The 22,221-nt window shown below is 46.5% G+C and overlaps 1 protein-coding gene across 1 annotated transcript in view; it reads left to right on the top strand.

The window, feature by feature from the left end:
* The window catches only part of plcg1 (phospholipase C, gamma 1), a 136,127-nt gene that overhangs the window by 54,376 nt on the left and 59,530 nt on the right, over nt 1–22,221 (top strand). Inside the window, exons 2-9 of the mRNA XM_080204689.1 lie at nt 2,369–2,533; nt 4,000–4,093; nt 5,362–5,409; nt 11,318–11,402; nt 13,520–13,603; nt 16,360–16,382; nt 18,595–18,667; nt 19,992–20,093. Of these exons, the coding sequence (XP_080060815.1) occupies nt 2,369–2,533; nt 4,000–4,093; nt 5,362–5,409; nt 11,318–11,402; nt 13,520–13,603; nt 16,360–16,382; nt 18,595–18,667; nt 19,992–20,093 (674 nt within the window). The remainder of the gene's footprint in view (nt 1–2,368; nt 2,534–3,999; nt 4,094–5,361; nt 5,410–11,317; nt 11,403–13,519; nt 13,604–16,359; nt 16,383–18,594; nt 18,668–19,991; nt 20,094–22,221) is intronic.

The raw sequence follows: 22,221 nt of genomic DNA, 5'->3' as shown, positions 1-22,221 counted from the left end.
GCCCCCCTTTGCACTGCCTGGTGACAGGTGGGCAGTGCCAAGGTGCCACCTGGGCATTGATATTTTTCCTCTTTGGCAGTTTCAGAGGACCAAACTGGTAGTACCTAGGGGGCACCCCCTAACCTCTTCCGTGACCCCCCCCAACCCCTTCACACCAGCAGGTTTGGGCCACCAGCTCCCTGCAAGTGGGGAGCCGTTGTAAATCTCACTCCGGACGGGTCAGGAGAGGCTAGTGGGCCCAGAATCCTCAGTCCCAGGCCCACTAATGACATATAAATCCCCATTTGCCGGGCACAGAGTTGACAACACTGGTAGGCGGAGACATGCGGGAGCTGTGATGCCCAACAGGGAGCCCAATATATGGCCTCTGCTTGAGTCTCACGGCCTGCGCAGCGGACTGGGAGAATCGCACCCCCCATCCCCCATTCTGAAGAAACATAAGAGAACCAAAACCATTAAAAATAGATGATTTCCTCACTATCATTACTGTTTGTGGGATCGTGCTGTGCATAAATTGGTTGTCACGTTTCTTGCATTACAACAGTAAGTACAAACTTCAAATCAACTTCATTTATACTAAATTACATTTGGACACCTGTGGTTTGAGGGACAGATTAGATGGGGTTTGAGGGACAGATTAGGTGGGGTTTGAGGGATAGTTTAGGTAGGGTTTGAGGGTCAGATTAGGTGGGGTTTAAAGTACAGATTAGGTGTGGTTTGAGGGACAGATTAGGTAGGGTTTGAGGGACAGATTAGGTGGTATTTGAGGGACAGATTAGGTGGGGTTTGAGGGACAGATTAGGTGGGGTTTGAGGGATAGTTTAGGTAGGGTTTGAGGGACAGATTAGGTGGGGTTTGAGGGACAGATTAGGTGGTATTTGAGGGACAGATTAGGTGGGGTTTGAGGGACAGATTAGGTAGGGTTTGAGGGACAGATTAGGTGGTATTTGAGGGACAGATTAGGTGGTATTTGAGGGACAGATTAGGTGGGGTTTGAGGGACAGATTAGGTGGGGTTTGAGGGACAGATTAGTTGGGGTTTGAGGGTTAGTTTAGGTAGGGTTTGAGGGACAGATTAGGTGGGGTTTAAAGTACAGATTAGGTGTGGTTTGAGGGACAGTTTAGGTAGGGTTTGAGGGACAGATTAGGTAGGGTTTGAGGGACAGATTAGGTGGTATTTGAGGGACTGATTAGGTGGGGTTTGAGGGACAGATTAGGTAGGGTTTGAGGGACATTAGGTGGGGTTTGAAGGACAGATTAGGTGTGGTTTGAGGGATAGATTAGGTGGTATTTGAGGGACAGATTAGGTGGGGTTTAAAGTACAGATTAGGTGTGGTTTGAGGGACAGTTTAGGTAGGGTTTGAGGGACAGATTAGGTAGGGTTTGAGGGACAGATTAGGTGGTATTTGAGGGACAGATTAGGTAGGGTTTGAGGGACAGATTAGGTAGGGTTTGAGGGACATTAGGTGTGGTTTGAAGGACAGATTAGGTGTGGTTTGAGGGACAGATTAGGTGTAGTTTGAGGGACAGATTAGGTGTGGTTTGAGGGACAGATTAGGTGTGGTTTGAGGGATAGATTAGCTGGTATTTGAGGGGCAGATTAGGTGGTATTTGAGGGGCAGATTAGGTGGTGTTTGAGGGATAGATTAGATGTGGTTTGAGGGACAGATTAAGTAGGGTTTGAGAGAGAGAGTAGGTGGTGGTTTGAGGGACAGCTTTGATGTAGTTTGAGAGACGGACTCGATGTGGTTTGAGAGACAGATTAGATGTGGTTTGAAGGACAACAAAGTTGACACTCCAGTAAAGAACTGAAGAAACACTGCATTGCCAGAGGGGCCATCACCTGAATGAGACATTGAACACTCCATCTGAAAACAGTGAGTGGCGCGGTGTTGCAGTGAGTGGCGCGGTAGCACAGTGGGTGGCGCAGTGGTCGCAACATCAGGGACCCGGGTTCAATTCCCGGCTTGGGTCACTGTCTATGCAGAGCCTGCACATTCTCCCCATGTCTTCACGGGTTTCCTCTGGGTTAGCACACTCAGCATTTCGCTGATTTTGTCTGTGGGCTTTATTCTGAACGGTGAATTGAAACCTTGGAATTCATTACAATTCGGTTTAGATTAAAATAAGATCTGCTAAGTTTTCAGTTTTGCTGATAAATGTCTTGTACCCTCCTCATGGCTTACTAAATGTGAACTATACGAACAGCTGTATCAGCGCCTGAACCAGCAAAGGACACACACGAACAGCCGGACTGTGATTCCAACCTTAATCCTTTGGTGTGTAAACCAGGAATTGTGTAAGGGGACAGATTTATAGCAAAAGACACAACCGATGCTCTTGATTTAGTAAACCTTCTTCTCTTTCAGTTGATATTCGGGAAATCAAAGAGATTCGTTCAGGAAGAAATTCCCGGGATTTTGAACGATACCAGGATGACCCAGCCAAGGCTGATGTATCCCGGCCTGATTTGACCCACTGTTTCGTCATCCTCTATGGAATGGAGTTCCGCCTAAAAACTCTCAGTCTCGCAGGTAACTTTATCAACCCTTGCAAAATTCCTTTCTACACTTGTAGCAGGATGGCACAGTGGTTAGCACTGCTGCCTCACAGTGCCAGGGACCCGGGTTCGATTCCCACCATGGGTCGCTATCCATGCAGAATCTACATGCTCTCCCAGTGTCTGTGTGGGTTTCCTCCGGGTGCTCCGGCTTCCTCCCACAGTCCGAAGGACGTGCTGGTTAGGTGCATTGGCCGTGCTAAATTCTCCCGCAGTGTACCCGAACAGGTGACTTGGGGATTTTCACAGTAACTTCATTGCAATGTTAATATAAGCCTACTTGTAACACTAATAAATAAACTGTAGTTGATTCAGACTCCATTCATTGCGTGGCACGATGGCGCAGTGATTACCATTGCTGCCTCACAGCACTAGGGACCCGGGTTCAATTCCCACCGTGGGTCACTGTCTGTGCGGAGATTGCACGTTCTCCCGGTGCCTGCGTGGGTTTCCTCCGGGTGCTCCAGTTTCCTCCCACAGTCCAAAGATGTGCAGGTTAGGCGGATTGGCAATGCTAAATTGTCCATTAGTGTCAGGGGGATTAGCAAAGTAAATATGTGGGGTTGTGAGAATAGGGCCTGGGTGGGATTGTTGTTAGTACATGCTTGATGGGCCGAATGATGCCAACTTTAAGGGCATTCCAGTGGTCAGTGGATAGGCATATGGATAACATTGGAATAGTTTAGGTTGGAGGGTCATTAGATTGGTTCCACTGGTCGGCGCAACATCGAGGGCCGAAGGGCCTGTACTGCGCGTTAATGTTCTATGTTCTATGAATGGCCTCTTTCTACACTGTAGGCACTCTATGATTCATTTCTCCAGTTCAAACTGGTGCTTTGTAACACTTGCAGATTAGTGCCACCTCCAAGTCAGATCCGCATCCTCCATTTCCTGATTATTTTCCCATCCTCCTTCGCTCCGTCTGGTATTCTCTGTGTTTGCCAGGCAATGGTGATGGTCACAATCTGGAAAAACTGGAGAGGGAGAAGGCACTCGTGGACAAATATTCTCTCTCTTCTAATTGTCTCAGTCCAGCAGGACTTGGGAGCTGACCGTCAGTGTGCACCAGCTCCCCCAGTACAATTTAGTAGGCAGCTAATGGCACTTTTGGAAGCCTGATGCAATATTCTCACACTGCTGGTAACTGGCTCCGGTATTTCTTATACAAGAGTCAACAACATGTTACAGTTTATTAGTGAAGGTCTAAACTGTTGTAGAGGGACCATTCAGTTCCAGTCTGCTAGCAAGCCAACCTGGCAACTGTATATAGATATATGAATGAATGATTCACTGGCTTATGTTCAGTCAAATTGCTTGATTGGGAGCAGATGTTGCACCGATAGGGCGCCAGTGCCAGCAGGATCCTGCAGGCTATTACACTCAGTCAATCTTTGGAGAATGGCTTTGACTTCATGCTGTCTCTTGTCACGCTCTCCACAGCTACTTCAGAGGAAGAGATGAACATGTGGATCACTGGGCTGAACTGGCTTTTGGCAGATACCATGAAATCACCGACCCCACTCCAGATAGAAAGGTAAAAAAAAATCAAGGCATCGTGGAAGGGCATCAATGGGACAGAGTGTGTGTTGGCAATGGTTAAGTCTTGGATGCCCGGAGTGGGCCGTCGACTGTGTATCTATCAATGCAGATACTTGATACAACTGTATATTCCCAGGGAAGTAGATTGTCCCTTCTCAGTGTACCTGGAGCGTAGAATCATGTAGCATAGAAGGAGACCATTCGGCCCACTGTGGCTGTGCCAGCTCTTTGAGACCACTGTCTACTCCCCTGGTCTTTGTCCGTAAACATGCCTTTCAACTATATACCCAATCCTGCTTTGAAAATCTCTGCTATATCTCTTTCTGCTGCCTCTTCAGAGGAGAAATGCCTTTGGTGGCACAGTGGTTAGCACTGCTGCCTCACAGTGCCAGGGACCCAGGTTCGATTCCCAGCTTGGGTCACTGTCTATGTGGAGTTTGCACATTCTCCCCATGTTTGTGTGGGTTTCCTCCAGGTGTTCTGGTTTCCTCCCACATCTGAAAGACATGCTGGTCAGGTGCATTGACCCAAACAGGTGCCATAGTGTGGTGACTAGGGGAATTTCACAGTAACTTCATTGCAGTGTTAATGTAAACCTTACTTGTGACTAACAAATAAGCTTTTATTTTACCTCACTTTACTTAATGATTAGCAACTGCAAATGCAGTTTGAATTCAATAAGAAATCTGGAAATGAGAATCTACTGATGACCATGAAACCATTGTCGATTGTCGGAAAAACCCATCTGGTTCACTAATGTCCTTTAGGGAAGGAAATCTGCCATCCTTATTTGGTCTGGACAACATGTGATCCAGAGTCACAGCAATGTGGTTGACTCTCAACTGCCCTCAGGCAACTAGGGATGGACAATAAATGCTGGCCAGCCAGTAAATGAATAATAAAATCGTTCTGCTTTCCAGTAATGGAAGCACCTCACCATTGGCCACCGGCAGGATCTTCCAGGCCCGCCGAGATCAATGGCCATTTGCCTGGCCACGCCACTGGGGAACCCACTGTGGCGCTCACCTTTGTCGGGACTGGAAAATCCCACTGGAGGTGGGGTGGAAGGGCTGGAAAGTTCTGGCCATTGTGTTGCACTGCACACTCCCAGGTTTACAGGTATGCTTGGTTTATCGTACAGAACAAGTTGCAATCTACTGGAGGGAATTTATTCCCACTGGGTGAACAGTTTGTTGTTCAGAGCTGAAACGAGAAGCCTGAGGAAGGAGGTGACTGACTGATTTGTATCTCTTTTTGTTACAGGTGGTTGAGGAAACAGTTCTACAATGTGGATCGGAATCGAGAAGACCGGTAATGCCAGCTAATGATTCGATTTGATTTGATTCATTCTTGTCACATGTATCAGTATACAATGAAAAGTATTGTTTCTTGTGCGCTACACAGACAAAATATCCCATACATAGGGAAGGAAAGGAGAGAGTGCAGAACGTAAAGTTACAGTCATAGCTAGGGTATAGAGAGAGGCCAACTTAATGCAAGGTAAGTCCATTCAAAAGTCTGATGGCAGGAAGGAAGAGGTTGTTTTTGAGTTGGTTGGTATGTGACTTCAGACTTCTGTAACTTTTTCCCAATGGAAGAAGGTGGAAGAGACAATGTCCGGGGTGTGTGGGGTCCTTAATTATGCTAATTGCTTTGCCGAGTCAGTGGGAAGTGTAGACAGAGTCAATGGATGGGAGACTGGTTTGCGTGATGGATTGGGCTTCTTTCACGACCTTTCGTAGTTATTCATGATTTTTTGCAGGTACATTGGAATAGGATGTTCCTTCGAGGTAAGATTGGAATGTCAGGAGCGGGGCTGGAGGATTTATTTTGCTGCTTCTCTTATTGTTTTCCTGTCCCGTCCTCTCCCCCTCCTCCAGCCTGGAAATTCACAGTGTAAGACAAACGTGGCTAGATCAGGCTGGACCAGACTTTTCACACGGAGGGGTCACCTTTTCTCACTCCAGGGTCGGACAAGCAAAATTCAGAAGGATACCATTTGGCACAACGTTAAACATGAAGTTCAGAACGGAAGATGATGGATGAAAATGAAACACCTTGATGGACAAAAAAACAACTTCAGAACAATAAATTGATAATTTAAAAAAATAAATTACATAAGTTGGTGATTAGAGTGTGAAAAGTTGAGCATTTGTTTGTATATGTCCAGCTCACTCCCACTCTCAGTTCACTCGCTGGCCTCCGGTGTGCGGGAATGAGGTTGAACCTGGATGTTGATTGTGGGAGTGGGCTGGACCCACGCTCCCCTTCCCCTCATTAGGTCAGTCGGGTACCTGGATTGGATAGTTACAGTAAAAGTGCTGTCAGGAATCCTTATGGATGGGTGTTCCACGCTCCTGTTTTCCCCAGACCAATTGGAACGTGCTATAACAGGCAGTCTTAGCTAAAAGTCCACCCACTGTGTGGTCCAGAGACTACGGATGGGATTTTATGGTCTCCCTCATCCTGAACCCGTAAAATCCCAGCCGAGGTCAACGGACTTTTCCATGGTCAGTCCCTCGCCTGCTCCGATTCTCCGGGGCGTTAAATTCCCGACCATTGTCTGCTTGTGAAACACTCACTCTATCCTCACTTCTCTCCCTCAACCATCCATAGAAGCCCTACACTGCAGAAGGGGGCCAGTCGTTTGCATCAACCACAATCCCACCCAGGCCTTTTTCCTGAAACCCCACATATTTATCCTGCTAATCCCCCTGAGCGAAAGCCAATTTAGCATGGCTGATTTTTGGACTGTGGGAGGAAACCGGAGCACCCGGAGGAAACCCACAGAGACATGGGATGAATGTGCAAATTCCACACAGACAGTGACCAGAGGAATTGAACCTGGGACCCTGGTGCTGTGAGGCAGCAGTGCTAACCACTGTGCCACTGTGTCGCCCCATGCTTCACCCGCTCTCCCTCACGCTCATCATCACCCACACCTCACTCTCACTCACCTAGCTTCACTCACCCACTAATCTACTCTCACTCATCCACTCACCCACCCTCATTTTCAGCGGGCAGAAGTTGCGATGAGAGGAAGAGGGAGACCTGGAGCAGGACCTGAGGCTTAGCAATGGCTGAACGTAGCTGTGCCCCAAGGGCTATGAAAAGCCAGTGGCAGCCGGGAGCATGCAGTGCCAGCTGGGGGAAGCAGGGAGAGAGTGCGGGAAAGCCGCAGGAACTTGGAAATAGTGACAAGAGAGCTGGGGGAGATTGTTGAGAGAGCGGGGGAGAATTTCATGGTGGCGGGCAGTGCAAAAGTGAGAGAGATTCAGGCATAAAGTGGCGAGAGAGCAAGAAGGAAAGTGTTGAGGAAGGTGGAGGGAGAGAGCCAGAGGCAATGGGGGAGAGCGCGGAGTAAAGAATGGGAGTGAATTAGGCTATGATTAGAGGAGCTGTCCCTCACAGCAAACCTCAGTTCCGCTGAGCAATCTCACTCATATTTTGATCAGTGGCTTCGCAGACCACAATGCTTGTTCGAGATAAATGTTTTAATGGTGTGGCTGGGTTCACCGACTCCCAGTTTAAAGAATCATCCATCAGTTCAGTCATTACTGTGCGTACTCTGGAACAAGCTGAGGTGTAAACATATTTGAACAACATAGCTTGGGAAAAGTGTGTGTGAGTATGTGTGTGTGTGTATGCGTACACGCGTGTGTGTGTGTGCACGTGTGTGTGTGTGCATGCGCGTATGTGTGTGCGTGCGCATGTGCATACGCACACCTGTGTATTAATGTGTTTGTGCGTATCAGTGTTCATCTGTGTGTGTGTTTGATTCTTACTGTGTGCCTGCTTGTGTGTGTGTCTCTGTGTGTCCTGTGAATCTGGGTGTGTGTGCCTGTGTCTATATGTGTGTCCATGTGTTTGTGTGTGCATTTCTGTGTGTGTCTGTCTCTGTGTCCATCTGTTTAGTTGTGTGTCTGAATGTGTTTATGTCCATCTGTCTATGTATCCATGTGTCTGCATATATGTGTGTGTCTGTGTGCTTGTGTGTGTGCGCTTGTGTGTGTTCCTTAAAGTTTATTAATTAGAGTCACAAGTAGGCTTACATTAATACTACAATGAAGTTACCTTGAAAATCCCCTAGTGTGTGTGCTTGAATGCATGTGTCTATATTTGTATCTGTGTGATTGCATGCCTCTGTGTGTGTGCCTGTGTATGTAGATATGTGTCTGTCTGTTTTGTGCATGCTGCTGTCCTTCTAAGTGCTCTCATATCAGTGTGGATCTCCCTCTGTGGTTTGTTCCTCTCTATCGTATTGTAATACAATGTCTGATCATTGCTGCATCTGGTACCCTATGAAATGGCTGAGCTAGAATTGTGCCATGAGTGAAGTGTGTGAAATTCACAGAGTTATGCTTTCCTGTTGCACGTGTATTGCTTGCTCCTAACCCCAAGACAGAGTGATGCTGAATGATGGATGTGCCAGGATCTGGCAGCCTCCCAGATTACAATCAGTTGTCAATGCTGCTCTCGAGGGATTGTCTACCAGTTAGAGGTTTGTATTTGTATCACCCCAAATCTAGCTTAGTGAAAAGCCAGTGATAAGTTATGCAGTGTTAACAGAAAGTGCTGCAATTACTCAGGAGGTTAGGTAGCATCCATGGGAAGGGAAGCAAGAGTTAATGTTTCAGATCCATCAGGGGAGAAAAAAGCCAGAGGGCGTGGGTTAAGGGTGAAAGGGGAAAAGGTTAAAGGGAATATTAGGTGGGGCTTCTTCATGCAGAGAGTGGTGAGAGTGTGGAATGAGCTGCTGGATAAAGTGGTAAATGAGGGATCAGTTTTATCGTTTAAGAAAAACTTGGACGGGTTCATGGATGAGAGGGGTGTGGAGGGATATGGTTCAAGTGCAGGTCAGTGGGACTAGGCGAAAAATGGTTCGGCACAGACAAGAAGGGCCAAAAGGCCTGTTTCTGAGCTGTAATTTTCTATGGTTCTATCCATGACCTTTCATCAGACAAATTATCCTGTTTAAAGTTTAATGTTTATTCATTAGTGTCGACCTACAGTGCAAACTGGAATTAAACTGGATTGAAAAGAGAATCTGCAAACCTACCTAAAAAGGAGGCAATCTGAAAAGCAACAACAATGTGAGTGCCAGGTGGGCAATCACTACTCCATTGTCCGGAGTCTCAGGAGCCTGCACAGCGGCCAAAAGAGTTATGGAAAGAACACTTCCTCCAGCATTGAGTAGCATAGAACCCATTGCTAAAGAGCAGAGGCACCAGAATAGTCCATTCCTTAACACTGTAGGACCGATTGCCAATGATGTCCTTCTGAGACAGTTGAGGATGGTGGAAGAGGCCACCACAAATCTTGAGATTCTCCTAAAAAACTTCAACACACATTTTAGCCTAAAACAAAATCTTGAGAATGAGTGAGAGCACTTTAATCAAAGTTACCAAAGCCCAGGGAAATCAGTCGAATTATCCCTTGTGTCACTTCATGAATCCTTGCAGAAATGATTCATTGAAAGATGAGCTTACTCACAACTGCACTGTCATCGCAGTCCATGATGTAAAGTTCTCGGATTTTTTACAAAGCAAAGTCAATCTCACCCTTGATCAAGTATACAAGGCTGGCCAAACTCAGAGAAATAAATCAGGTTGTAAATCACTGTAACACTGAAGGTCTGGATGACTCCATTAGCTGGGTAGACACGGGGCAGCAGCTCCATCCACTCAAAAACCCACCAAAACAGACAAAAGGGCAGGAAACCCTACAGTAGCCAATTTTAAGGTGCTTACATTGCAGCACAAAGGAACAACGCAGGTGCTAAGACTGCCCGGCAGAGGCTGCAGCATGGCTCCATTGAGAAAGACTGGATGCTTTAAGCACTTCTGTAAATCCGATGTGGCAGGGTGGCACAGCACCAAGGACCTGGGTTCAACTCATTCTCCCTGTGTCTGTGTGGGTTTCCTCCGGGTGCTCCGGTTTCTTCCCGCAGTCTGGTTAGGTTGATTGGTCTTGCTAAATTACCCCTTAATGTCAGGGGGATTAGCAGGGTAAATATGTGGGGTTGCGGGACTCGGATCTGGATGGGATTGCGGTCGGTGCAGTCTCGATGGACCGAACGACCTCCTTCTGCACTGTGGGGATGTTAATGTAATCCAGCAACTTTAATAGATGGAGGACATTTATGAAATGCAAATTGTCCAAGAAACTGTAAATGATGACAAAGACTAAATTATTTCATGGGGAAGGAAAATTGTCTGAATCAAGAATATTTGCCAATTACAGTGGAAGTTAAAGACTATTGGATGATGCTACAATATTAACTAATCCTCTGGACTGGCTCCAGTCAATAGGATTTGCAGATTGATACCCAATCTTTTTGGCCACATTGTGCATGCACCTTCCAAGTCCTGGGATGAGACTGGGACTTTGACTGATGTTAAAATATTAACTGATCATTTAAAGTAAAATTTACTATTAGTCACGAGTAAGTTTACATTAACACTGCAATGAAGTTACTGTGAAATTTCCCTAGTTGCCACACTCTGGCAGCTGTTGGGTTCAATGCATCTAACCAGCATGTCTTTCAAACTGTGAGAGGAAACCAGAGCACTTGGAGGAAACCCATGCAGATACGGGGAGAATGTACAAACTCGACACAGTCAGTGACCCAAGCTGGGAATTGAACCCGGGTCCCTGGTGCTGTGAGGCAGGCAGTGCTAACTACTGTTCCACCGTGCCGCCCCTATAATTTGGATATAGGACTGGCTGGCTCCATCTGGACTGGTTCCAGTCAATGGGATTTGCAGATTGATGCCCAATCTTTTTGGCTGCATTATGAATGCACCTTCCTTGGCCATGAAGTCCTGGGATGAGACTTCAAGATGTGGAGATGCCGGTGTCGGACTGGGGTAAACACAGTAAGAAGTCTCACAACACCAGCTTAAAGTCCAACAGGTTCATTTGTAGCAAACACCACTAGCTTTCAGAGCTGGCTGTTCCTTTGTCAGCCCACTCACCTGATGAAGGAACAGCCAGTTCAGAAATCTAGTGGCGTTTGCTACAAATGAACCTGTTGGACTTTAACCTGGTGTTGTGAGACTTCTTACAATGAGACTTCAACCCAGGGAGGGCTTCTGGCTCAGAGACAGGGATGCTGACCACTGTGCCACAAGACCTCCATTTGACTCTGATAACTCTGCAGTAACAAACCATATTGCATGTTACAAATCAAATAATTGGATGTTTTTTCCTCTCCTAGGATCACCGTGAAGGATCTGAAGAGCATGCTGTCACAGGTCAACTACCGAGTGCCCAACATGAAATTTCTGCGGGAAAAAATTACAGTAATTGAATTATTTCTGAATTTAATTCATTTTGTCATGGGAAATATGATCTCATCTATTTATCTTGTCTCAATGTTTTTCCTGTAATGTAGCATTGCCGATTGGTCCACAGTAACCGTGAGGCACAATTTGTGGACCCTAATACAGTCCGTCCAAACTCCATGTCATCCCGAACCAATCCAGTCCTACTAAAGCACACAAGGCAGCTTTAAAAACAAATTCAACTCTTGTTTTTAATTATTTACTCTATTTGGGATTTGTTTTCTCCCGTGCCTGCACAGTTCCCATGCCTGAGCTGCATCTCTTTCCTCATGAGTTTGATTGAGATTCTGTTCAGGCTCTGGCTCTAACCCAAGTCTCTCTGCCCCACTCAGCTTTTGTTTGATCGATCCTTGTGTCAACACACAAATTGGTCACGTTGCTAATCTGACCATTAGCAGTGAGGGCCACCAGAAAATCTGTTTATCACCAGTGTCCCTATACAATGCTGTACCATCCAGAATGGTACATCCTGTACTCTCTAGTATCTCCTACAGACACTGTTGTACTAGCCAATGTCTCCATTCCATACTGCATCGTTCGGTGTACTTATATAATATAGTATCACCCCACTATCCCTACACAAAACTGAACTATCCAATGTCTCTATTCCGTACTGTATCACCCTATACAATGCTGTACCACCATTGTCTCCATATGATGATGTACCATCCATTGTCTGTATACAGTGTTGTATCTCCCGTTGTGTCTCTATGATGCTAAACCAGCCACTATCCTGTGGCATGCTGTACATGCACTGTCTGGATATGATGCTGTGCCATCAGGTCTGGATTGAGTTCCTATACCCTCAGTGTCTCCACATGTTGTTATGCTATCCAGTGTCCCTAATCGATACAGTGCCACCCAGGGCATCCTAAATGAAGCTGCACCATCCACTATCCCTATGCCATGCTATAACGCTCGGTGTCTCTATATGATGCTGTGTGACCCAGTGTTGTGGGTCTGTTGCTGAATAGTTCAGAGTTGCTGATATGACCTTGTGCTGGTTGATTCTGCCTCTGACATCCAGTATCAGTGATTCTTGTCTTGTGTCAAGCGTTATCTTCAATGTGACGCTGAGAGCTGCTGTCTCTAAATAGGTTATTTACAACATGAGACCAACTACCCACAGTGGCACAGTGGTTAGCAACCTCACAGCACCATGGACCTGGGTTTGAATCCTGGCTTGGGTCACTGTCTGTGCAGAGTCTGCACATTCTCCCCGTGTCTGTGTGGGTTTTCCCTGGGTGCTCCGGTTTCCTTCCACAGTCTGACAAACATACTGGTTAGGTGCATTGGTCATGCTAAATTTTCCCCCAGTGTACCTGAACAGACGCCAGAGTGTGATGACTAGAGGATTTTCACGGTGCCTTCAATGCAGTGTTAATGTAAGACTATTTGTGACATGAACGAATAAATTTAAAACTTAGTTCCACAAGGTGATTGGATTAAAGTTGTAAAATTTAAAGTGTATTTAGTAGTGTCACAACTAGGCTTACATTAACACTACAATGAAGTCACTGTGAAAATCCCCTAGTCGCCACAGTCAGGCACATGTTCGGGTACACTTAGGATGAATGCACCTAACCAGCACCTTCTGAGTGTGGGAGGCAACTGGAGCATCTGGAGGAAACCCACTCAGACACAGGGAGAATGTGCAGACTCCACACAAACAGTGACCCAAGCGAGGAATTGAACCCAGGTCCCTGGTGCTCTGAGGCAGCAGTGCTAACCAGTGTGCCAACATGACACCAGGTACCAAGGCAGCCATCAGCCACAGGGCCTTCCCCTCCCCTCATTCTCCGGAATGAGTCACACGCCCAGTAAGATCAGATCCCAGTATTTTTACACTGGGAATAGGTAGATAGGTTCTTGATTAATAAGGGGATCAGGGGTTATGGAGTAAAGGCAGGAGAATGGGGATGAGAAACATATCAGCCATGATTGAATGGCGGAGCAGATTCGATGGGCCGAATGGCCTAATTCTGCTCCGATGTCTTCTGTCTAATGGTCTATTGGAATAAGATGGCTACTGACTTAATCTGCATCCCTCTGATTACTTCTTTTAATGTCTCCAGGACATGGAGTTGCGGAGTGGAGATGTCACGTACTGTCAATTTGCACAGCTCTATCGAAGCCTGATGTACGACGCTCAGAAACATGTAAGTGGAAATGTGGAGCTTTTTTTTCAGAAAAGAAAGAACTTTCGCAGCCGTTGTGCATCTCAAAGTGCTTCTGACGGGCAGTCAATGTTGTTATGTGGACAGCGACAGCAGTCATCGTGCGCAGAGGAGCAAGTGCCTCATTGAGCTGGGTGACTGGTTAATTACTTCTCTTGGGTGGTGGTTGTAGGATTAAGTATAAAGTAGGAAATGGGGAGAATTCCTGACTCCTGTCCAACACTGCCATTGGATTATTTACATCTGTTGGAACAGGTTTACTTTTGAATGCAGGAGCAATGCTATCTCACCTCTGTACTGAATTATCACCTTATCGCATGTGCTCACATCCCTTTATCAGTCATGAACCCCGTGACCTTTTGGTGAGGAGGTGGTGGAATTGCCTGAGATTATGGGTTTGCTTCCAGCCACGTGTTTCCCGCCGGAGAGAGGAGGTGCGTTGTTTGCCAGTGGCGGGATTCGCTGTTCCCGCCGCTCACTGTCGATGGGAATTCCCATTGATGTCACCCCCCCACCCCTCAATGCCGCAAGGAAACCCACAGGCTGGGGTGCATTGCCGGCAGGAACAGAGAACCCCATTGGGGTGAATGGCCGGAGAATTCCGGCCTCTGCTCTTTCTTCAATAACTTGGTGGTGGCCTCACCATCTGGTGTGGTACTCAGGTCCCAGAATGGATGACTGTTGGTCTGTGTTGAGTTAGCCGTGTTCAGTGCGAGATTGGCACGGACTAAGCTGAGGGGGTGCTGCACTGTCTGGGGGGTTGCTGCCTTTCAGATGAGACGCGAAACCAAGGCCCCAACTCTTCCTCGCCGTGGGCTCAAAAGGTCGCACAGCAAGTATTCCTAACAAGACCAGGACGGTTCTCCGTGCTATCCCCGACAATACTTGTCCATCAACCAGCGGGCACACTCACTGTACAGAGTTCAGGGGCTACAGATGCGTGTGTGTGTGTTGTCAGGATGGGGGGTGGGGGGACCAATATGATGGAGGTGTCTTCTCTGCATTTTCTACAGCCTTTTAAAATGGTCACGGGTGCTGGACCATGACTGTGCAACATGGACCCCTTCATAGGGCAGCCTGTTGCAGCTATCGCCACCTAGTGGCTGCAGAAGGATGGCCTCAAATTAATACTGGAGAGCTGGTCATCACCGCCAGCCCCCACCTTGGGTCCTGGCATTCGTCAGGTTCCAGGGCACCGCAGTAGGACCTCCTCTAATCGGTGGCCTTGGTAATCCTTTAAATTGTGCTAATGAGCTACCACGGCGTACAGAGAGGTAGCTCTCACCTCACCTGAACTGCCTCCTTAAAAACAGGACCATGAGACCATAAGACATTGGAGCAGAATTAGGCCACTCGGCCCATCGAGTCTGCTCTGCCATTCAATCATGGCTGATATTTTTCTCATCCCCATTCTCCTGCCTTTTCCCCATAACCTCTGATCCCCTTATTAATCAACAACCTATCTATCGCTGTCTTAAAGACACTCAATGACCTGGCCTCCACAGCCTTCTGCGGTGAAAAGTTCCACAGGTTCACCATTCTCTAGCTGAAGAAATTCCTCCTCATCTCTGTTTTAAAGGATCTTCCCTTTAGCCTGAGGTTGTGCCCTCTGGTTCTAGTTTTTCTTGCTGGTGGACACCAGTAGGTCTAGAGGCATAAAGATGCCAGCATGTTGGCACATCAGCTGGCACCAGGAAATTCCAGGCCTGCCTTCCTCCCTCCCCACCTCCAGTGGGCTTCCAAATTCAACCCATCCAATCATGTATCTCACTGACGGCAACGCGAGAGACTAAGTTAGTTAGGATTGTATTCATTGGAATTCAGAAGAGTGAGAGGGGATCTCCTAGAAACTTGTAAAATTCTAACAGGGTTAGACAGGGCGGATTTAGAAAGAATGTTCCCAACGGTGGGGGAGTCCAGAACTAGAGGGTCATAGTTTGAGGATAAGGGGGTTAACCTTTCAGGACTGAGGTGAGGAGAAATTTCTGGACACAGAGGGTGGTGAATATGTGGAATTCACTATCACAGAAAGTAGCGAAGGCCAAAACATTGTATGCTTTCAAAACAAAATTAGATATTGCTCTTGGAGCAAAAGGGATCAAGGGATATTGGGGGGGAGGGTGGGGAAGGAAGTATCAGGATATTGAATTTGATAGAGACATAGAAGATAGGAGCAGGAGGAGGCCATTTGGCCCTTTGAGCCATTCATTACGATTATGGCTGATCGTCCAACTCAATTGCCTAAGCCAATAGAAACATGATGATGATCAGCCGTGATCAAAATGAATGGTGGAGAAGGCTCGAAGGGCCAAATGGCCTCCTCCTGCTCCTCCTATTTTCTATAAGCTTGCTGTTTGTATATTAGTTGGTGTAATTCCTTCATTATAACAAGAGTATCACTTCAGAGACATTTCTTCAAGGCCTATCCATGAAAGGTGCTAGATAAATGCAAGCGCTTTTTAAGCAAATCCAGAGAGTAAAAAATACAATATAGTTCCTGCTTACTTGATGAGATTGACTGTGTTGGGATTCAGCTCCTATTGTGGTTTCCATTCATGGGTCAGGTATGAAAGCAGAGGGGAACTCTTTAGCAGAAGACCAATAACAATCAATGTGCTTGATGCCGTCTGCAAACTACTGTTTCACATTACCAACAGCGTGGGGAAGGGGAGATCTTGTGAAATATATTTGTTTAAGAAGCATCACTTTCTAATTCTGTCTTGTTGCTTCCTCTCCAGATGGAGGTCCGCTTTCTTCAGAGGTAAGTGGGCAAGGTCACTTGGAAACGGTTGGCAACGTGCGATGCGGGAGACGCCTAGGACAGGATTTGTATGGCGGGAGCTCTCCTTGCTCTATGGGTACATGGTGCCACCTTCAGAACAAAGACTTGGTATGAGTTAAGATATAGACAGCAGAGTATTGGATGACCTCAACTTTACATAGGGTGGAATGTGAGAGATCAGGCTAGGAGTGCGTAGGGACAGGCTCTTCGACCCTCCCCCAAGCCTGCGTTGATCATGATGCTCACTTAAACTAAAACCATATGCACTAACGGAGCCCGTGTCCTCCTATTCCCATCCTATTCATGTTGAGACGCCCCCTAAGAGCCGCTATTGTACCTGCTTCGACCACTCCCCGGGCAACGTGTTCCAGACATTCACCACCTTCTGGATAAAAAAACTTACCTTGCACATCTTAGGGCGTGGAGCCTCCGGGGAGGTTACCCAATAACGTGTTAATATTATTTCAAGATAAATGATAAAATGTTGGCCTTGGAAAACAGTTGGGAAATTCTTGCCAACACTGAAAAGTATATCCTACGTGGAGAAGCTTGAAAAACTGTGCTATAGTTTCCCGAAACAATAAGATCCTCCTGCGCTGTGCCAGAGGGCAGAGATTTTAGTCTCTCCCACTTGTCACTCCTGTCTTTATGCTGCTCTTACAGTCGTGACAATTTTTTCCCATTGTGGCGTGGACTAGCATTAATATCTGCAATTAAAAATCTACTGATGACCTTGAAGCCACAGATGCAGCCAGACCTTCTGAGCTTCTCCAACATTTTCTGTTTTTATTCTACGTTTAATTCTCCCTTTGACACAATGCAATGTCCCAGGGCGCTTCATGGGAACATTATTAAACAAAACACTGAGCCACAGAAGGAGATATTAGGTTGGATGACAAAAAGCTTGGGGGGGTCAAGGTTGTAGGTTATTAAGGAGTATCTTGCAAGGAGGAGAGTGAGATGGAGAGATTGAGAGGTGTAGGGAAGGGATTCCAGAGGGGGCCTAGGCAACTGAAGCCGTGACTAGCAGTGGTGGAGCAATTGAAACTGGGAATGCGGAAAAGGCCAAAATGAGAGGAGTACCGATACATCAGGTGAGAGTGGATGTTTTCGGACAAGTATGGCTGATGGGCTGGAAGAAATTGCAGAGGTGGTGTGTGGCCAAGTGATGAAGAGATTTGAAAACAAGAAAACCTCTTGATTTTTAAAGTCAAGATGTTGCTGGACAAGGAGTCATTGTGGTCAGCGAACACAAGGGGGATAGGGGAATGGGACTTGGTATGAGTTAAGATACAGGCAGCAGAATATTGGATAACTTCAAGTTTACACAGGATGGAATGTGAGAGACTAGGCTAGGAGTGTGCAAGAATAGTCAAACATAGAAACTAGAAATAGGAGTAGGCCATTTGGACTTGCAAGCCTATTTTACCATTCATTTGATCATAGCTGATCATCAAATCCAATATCCTGACATGCCCCCTTCCCCCATATCCTTTGATCCCTTTAGCCCCCACAAGCTAAATTTAATTTCTACTTGAAATCACGCAACATTTTGGCCTCAACTACGTTCTTTGGTAGTGAATTCCACACATTCACCACCCTCTAGGTGAAGAAATTTCTCCTCACCTCAGTCCTGAAAGGTTTGCCCCTTATCCTCAAACTATGACCCCTAATTCTGGACCTCCCCCACTACTGGGGACATTCTTTCTGAATCTACCCTGTCTAATCCTGTTGGAATTTTAGAAGTTTCTATGGGACCTCCTTTCACTCTTCCAAACTCCAATGAATACAGTCCCACCCGACTTAGCCTCTCCTCATATGACTGTCCTGCCATTCCAGAAATCAGTCTGGTAAACCAAGGTAGCAAAGGAATTAGTGCAAAACCGCATCACCTCACGCATTAGTCTGATGAGTTCGCCCACTATAACCCTCTCAGTGCCGGACTGTTTCCTTCAGCACTCTGCTGTTCTGCCCGATCATCCATAAATAATTGCAAAGTTGCCCTGCTCTGAGTCACCCTTTTGCTTTGCAGTCTTTTTTAATTAAACAAGGCAAACAAGAATGTGTCGGTAATCCCTCTCTCTCTCTCTCACAGGGAGTGATGGGGGTGATTATACCCGCTGCTTCTGGCTTCACTCAGGTGAGCCCACCCCTGGGTTGTGACATGCGATTTTGTTTTTCTATTCCGCAGGAGCTGTGAGAGGCCTGAACTCAGCGTGGTCTCGCTGCAGGATTTCCAACAATTCCTCCTGGAGTATCAGAAGGTAAGTCCCCTCAGGAAAAAGAAACAGCCGCACCCTCTCGAGTCGGCGCCTGTCATCGCCACATACTTTCTCGGCTTAACAGAGTTTGACCTGAGGGCATTTCCAGTCAGCAGTAAACCATTCTTTCATCTTTGAGCAAGTTGTTCTGCTGCATGAGAGGAGCAAATGGGCAATGTGCATTCCACAACCTCCCATCCACTGACTCTGTCTACACTTCCCGCTGCCTCGGCAAAGCAGCCGGCACAATTAAGGATTGCACGCACCCCGGACATTCTGTCTTCCGCCTTCTTCCGTCGGGAAAAAGATACAAAAATCTGAGGTCACGTACCAACTGACTCAAGAACAGCTTCTTCCCTGCTGCTGTCAGACTTTTGAATGGACTTACCTCGCATTAAGTTGATCTTTCTCTACACCCTAGCTATGACTGTAACACTACATTCTGCACTGTCTCCTTTCCTTCTCAATGAACAGTATGCTTTGTCTGCATAGCACGCAAGAAACAATACTTTTCACTGTAAGTTAATGCTTGTGACAGTAATAAATCAAATCAAATCAAACCAAACCAAAACAAGAAAATGGTAACGTGATCAAGGTTGTGGGGATATATTTGATGCTAATATAGGGACAGCAATTCCACTACTTACTTCAGTGCACCGAAAAGAATTTCAATGCCAGCAAGGGTATTATTGAATGGGTTTGATTTGATTTATTATTGTCACATGCATTGGGTTACAGTGAAAAGTATTGTTTCTTGCGCGCTATACAGAAAATACAGACTGTACACGAAATATAGTTTATTGATTAGTCACAAGTAGGCTTATATTAACACTGCAATGAAGTTATTGTGAAAATCCCTTAGTCGCCACAACCCGGCACCTGTTCGGCTACACTAAGGGAAACTTTAGCATGGTCAATACACCTAATCAGCGCATCTTTCGGACTGTGGGAGGAAACCGGACACCTGGAGGAAACCCACACAGACACGGGGAGAACATGCAAATTCCACACAGGTAGTGACCCAAGCCAGAAATCAAACCCAGGTCCCTGGCACTGTGCTAAACACTGTGCCAAAGGAAAGGGTGCAAATATAGTGTTGCAGTTACTGATAGGGTGTGGAGAAAGATCAGCTTACTATAAGGTAGGCACATTCAAAAGTCTGATGGCAGCAGGGAAGAAGCTGTTCTTGAGTCGGTTGGGACATGACCTCAGGCTTTTGTATCCTTTTCCCAAAGCCTGTAATTCTGTCTCAAAGCACTCAGTAACTAAATCTCCATGAAGATATGTTAGTCATGAGCAGTGCTGACCTCCTGTTATTTTTGCCTAGGAACTGTGGGCGACAGATATCCACCAGGTGCGAGAGTTTATGTTTAGCTACCTTCGAGACCCGCTTCGAGAGATCGAGGATCCATTTTTCTACCTCGAGGAGGTAAGTTAACTTCCGACTGGGATGCGCATCCTGTTAGTTGTGGGCTACCGTTGCTGAGCTGTGCCATGACATAGCAATGAGGCATAGAGGTACCCAGCACACCTGCTGTAAGTAGGAAGAAAAGAAAAGCTGAAAGGCTGACATTTATTTTTATTCATTCATGGGATATTGTCAGCACTGGCTGGCCAGCATTTATAGCCCATCACTAGTTGCCCGAGGGCAGTTGAGAGTCAACCACATTGCTGTGGCTCTGGAGTGACATGTAGGCCAGACCAGGTAAGGATGGTAGATTTCCTTTCCTAAAGGGCATTAGTGAACCAGATGGGTTTTTCCAACAATTGATTATGGTTTTGTGGTCATCAGTAGATTCTTAATTCCAGGTTTTTTTTATTGAATTCAAATTCCACCATCTGCCGTGGCGGGATTCGAACCCAGGTCCCCAGAACATTAACTGAGTTTCTGGATTAATAGTCTAGTGACCAACCCAAATTCCAATCTTGCGACCCACTGAGATGAAGGAAAACCACTCACTTAGGCATCACCTTACATGAACTAGGACATCCTGAAGCATTTTACAACCAATGAAGTGCTTTTTGAAGTACCTTGTAATGTGGGAAATGTATCAGGACAGGTTAGTGCACAGCAATCTTCCACCATGACCATGTGATCATGGCCAGATGATGCAGTTTTGTCACGTTCACTGAGGGCTAAATACTGGCCAGGACAGGAGGGATAATTCCCTTGTTTTTTTTTCTTCGAAAGAGTGCTACACTGGACCTTTCCATTAACAGCTGAGGTAGGCAGGGCCCGGGTTTACCACTGCAACCTAAGGACAACGCCTCTGACCACCCAACACTGGGGGGTGAGCTTTTCCCGGCTCTTCCCGCCGGCGGGATCTTCCAGTCCCGCCAGAGGTGACAACCTGCCACGGGTTCCCCAGTGGCGGGATGGATGAGCAACACAAAATGCTGTCGACATCGGCGGGACCTGAATATCCCACCTGCAGCCAACGCTGAGCCCCACAGGGATTGGATAGAAAACTTCGCCCTAGACTGTCATCTTTCTTAATCTTCATACATAAGTTCTGGAGTGGGACTTGAAACCACAACTTTCACTCTCAGCGCTACCAATTGACCCACCGCACTAAATGTAATGACAAAGAAGTGGTGGACTGATAGTTGAGTTTCCAGAGGCAAAGGCTGAACAGATTATGTCATCAATAGGGGATTTTTCTGAGGATGAAATGATCAATGGATTATATTTTTTCGACCTTTTTTTAAAACATTCCACTTTACACTATGGTGTTCATCAGTTCTAGAAAGTCTACAATGGGTCAATGCGTATGGCAAACTGGTGCAGAAAGTGAAGCCGCATGGGATCAGAGATGAGCTGACAAGGTGGATGCAGAACTGGCTCGGTCAAAGAAGTCAGAGGGTAGCAGTGGAAGGGTGCATTTCTGAATGGAGGGCTGTGACAAGTGGTGTTCCTCATGGATCAGTGCTGAGACCTTTGCTGTTTGTAATATATAAATGATTTGGAGGAAAACATAACTGGTTTGATTATTAAGTTTGCGGACGACACAAAGATTGGTGGATTTGCGGATAGCGATAGGCGTTTCGGAGGATACAGCAGGATATAGATTGGTTGGAAACTTGGGCAGAGAGATGGCAGATGGAGTTTAATCTGGAGGTAATGCAATTTGGAAGGTCTAATACAGAGAGGATGTATACAGTAAATGGCAGAATCCTTAGGAGTACTGATAGGCAGAGGGATCTGGATGTACAGGTACACAGGTCACTGAAATTGGCATCGCAAGTGGAGAAGGTAGTCAAGAAGGCATACGGATGCTTGCCTTCATTGGCCAGGGCATTGAGTTTAAAAATTAGCAAGTCATGTTGCAGACTTATAGAACCTTATTTTTATTATTTATTTATTAGCCACAAGTAAGGCTTACATTAACACTGCAATGAAGTTACTGTGAAATTCCCCTAGTCGCCACACTCCAGCGCCTATTCGGGTCAGTGCACCTAACCAGCACGTTTTCAGAATGTAGGAGGAAACCGGAGCACCCGGAGAGAACCCACGCAGACACGGGGACAACGTACAACCTCCACACAGACAGTGACCA

The sequence above is a fragment of the Carcharhinus amblyrhynchos genome, chromosome 16, assembly GCF_965287045.1.
Source record: "Carcharhinus amblyrhynchos chromosome 16, sCarAmb.v2.hapA, whole genome shotgun sequence".
NCBI classification, from domain to species: Eukaryota; Metazoa; Chordata; class Chondrichthyes; order Carcharhiniformes; family Carcharhinidae; genus Carcharhinus; species Carcharhinus amblyrhynchos.
Note: the sequence above shows the minus strand (reverse complement) of the source record. Positions and strands in the feature narration are given on the sequence as shown.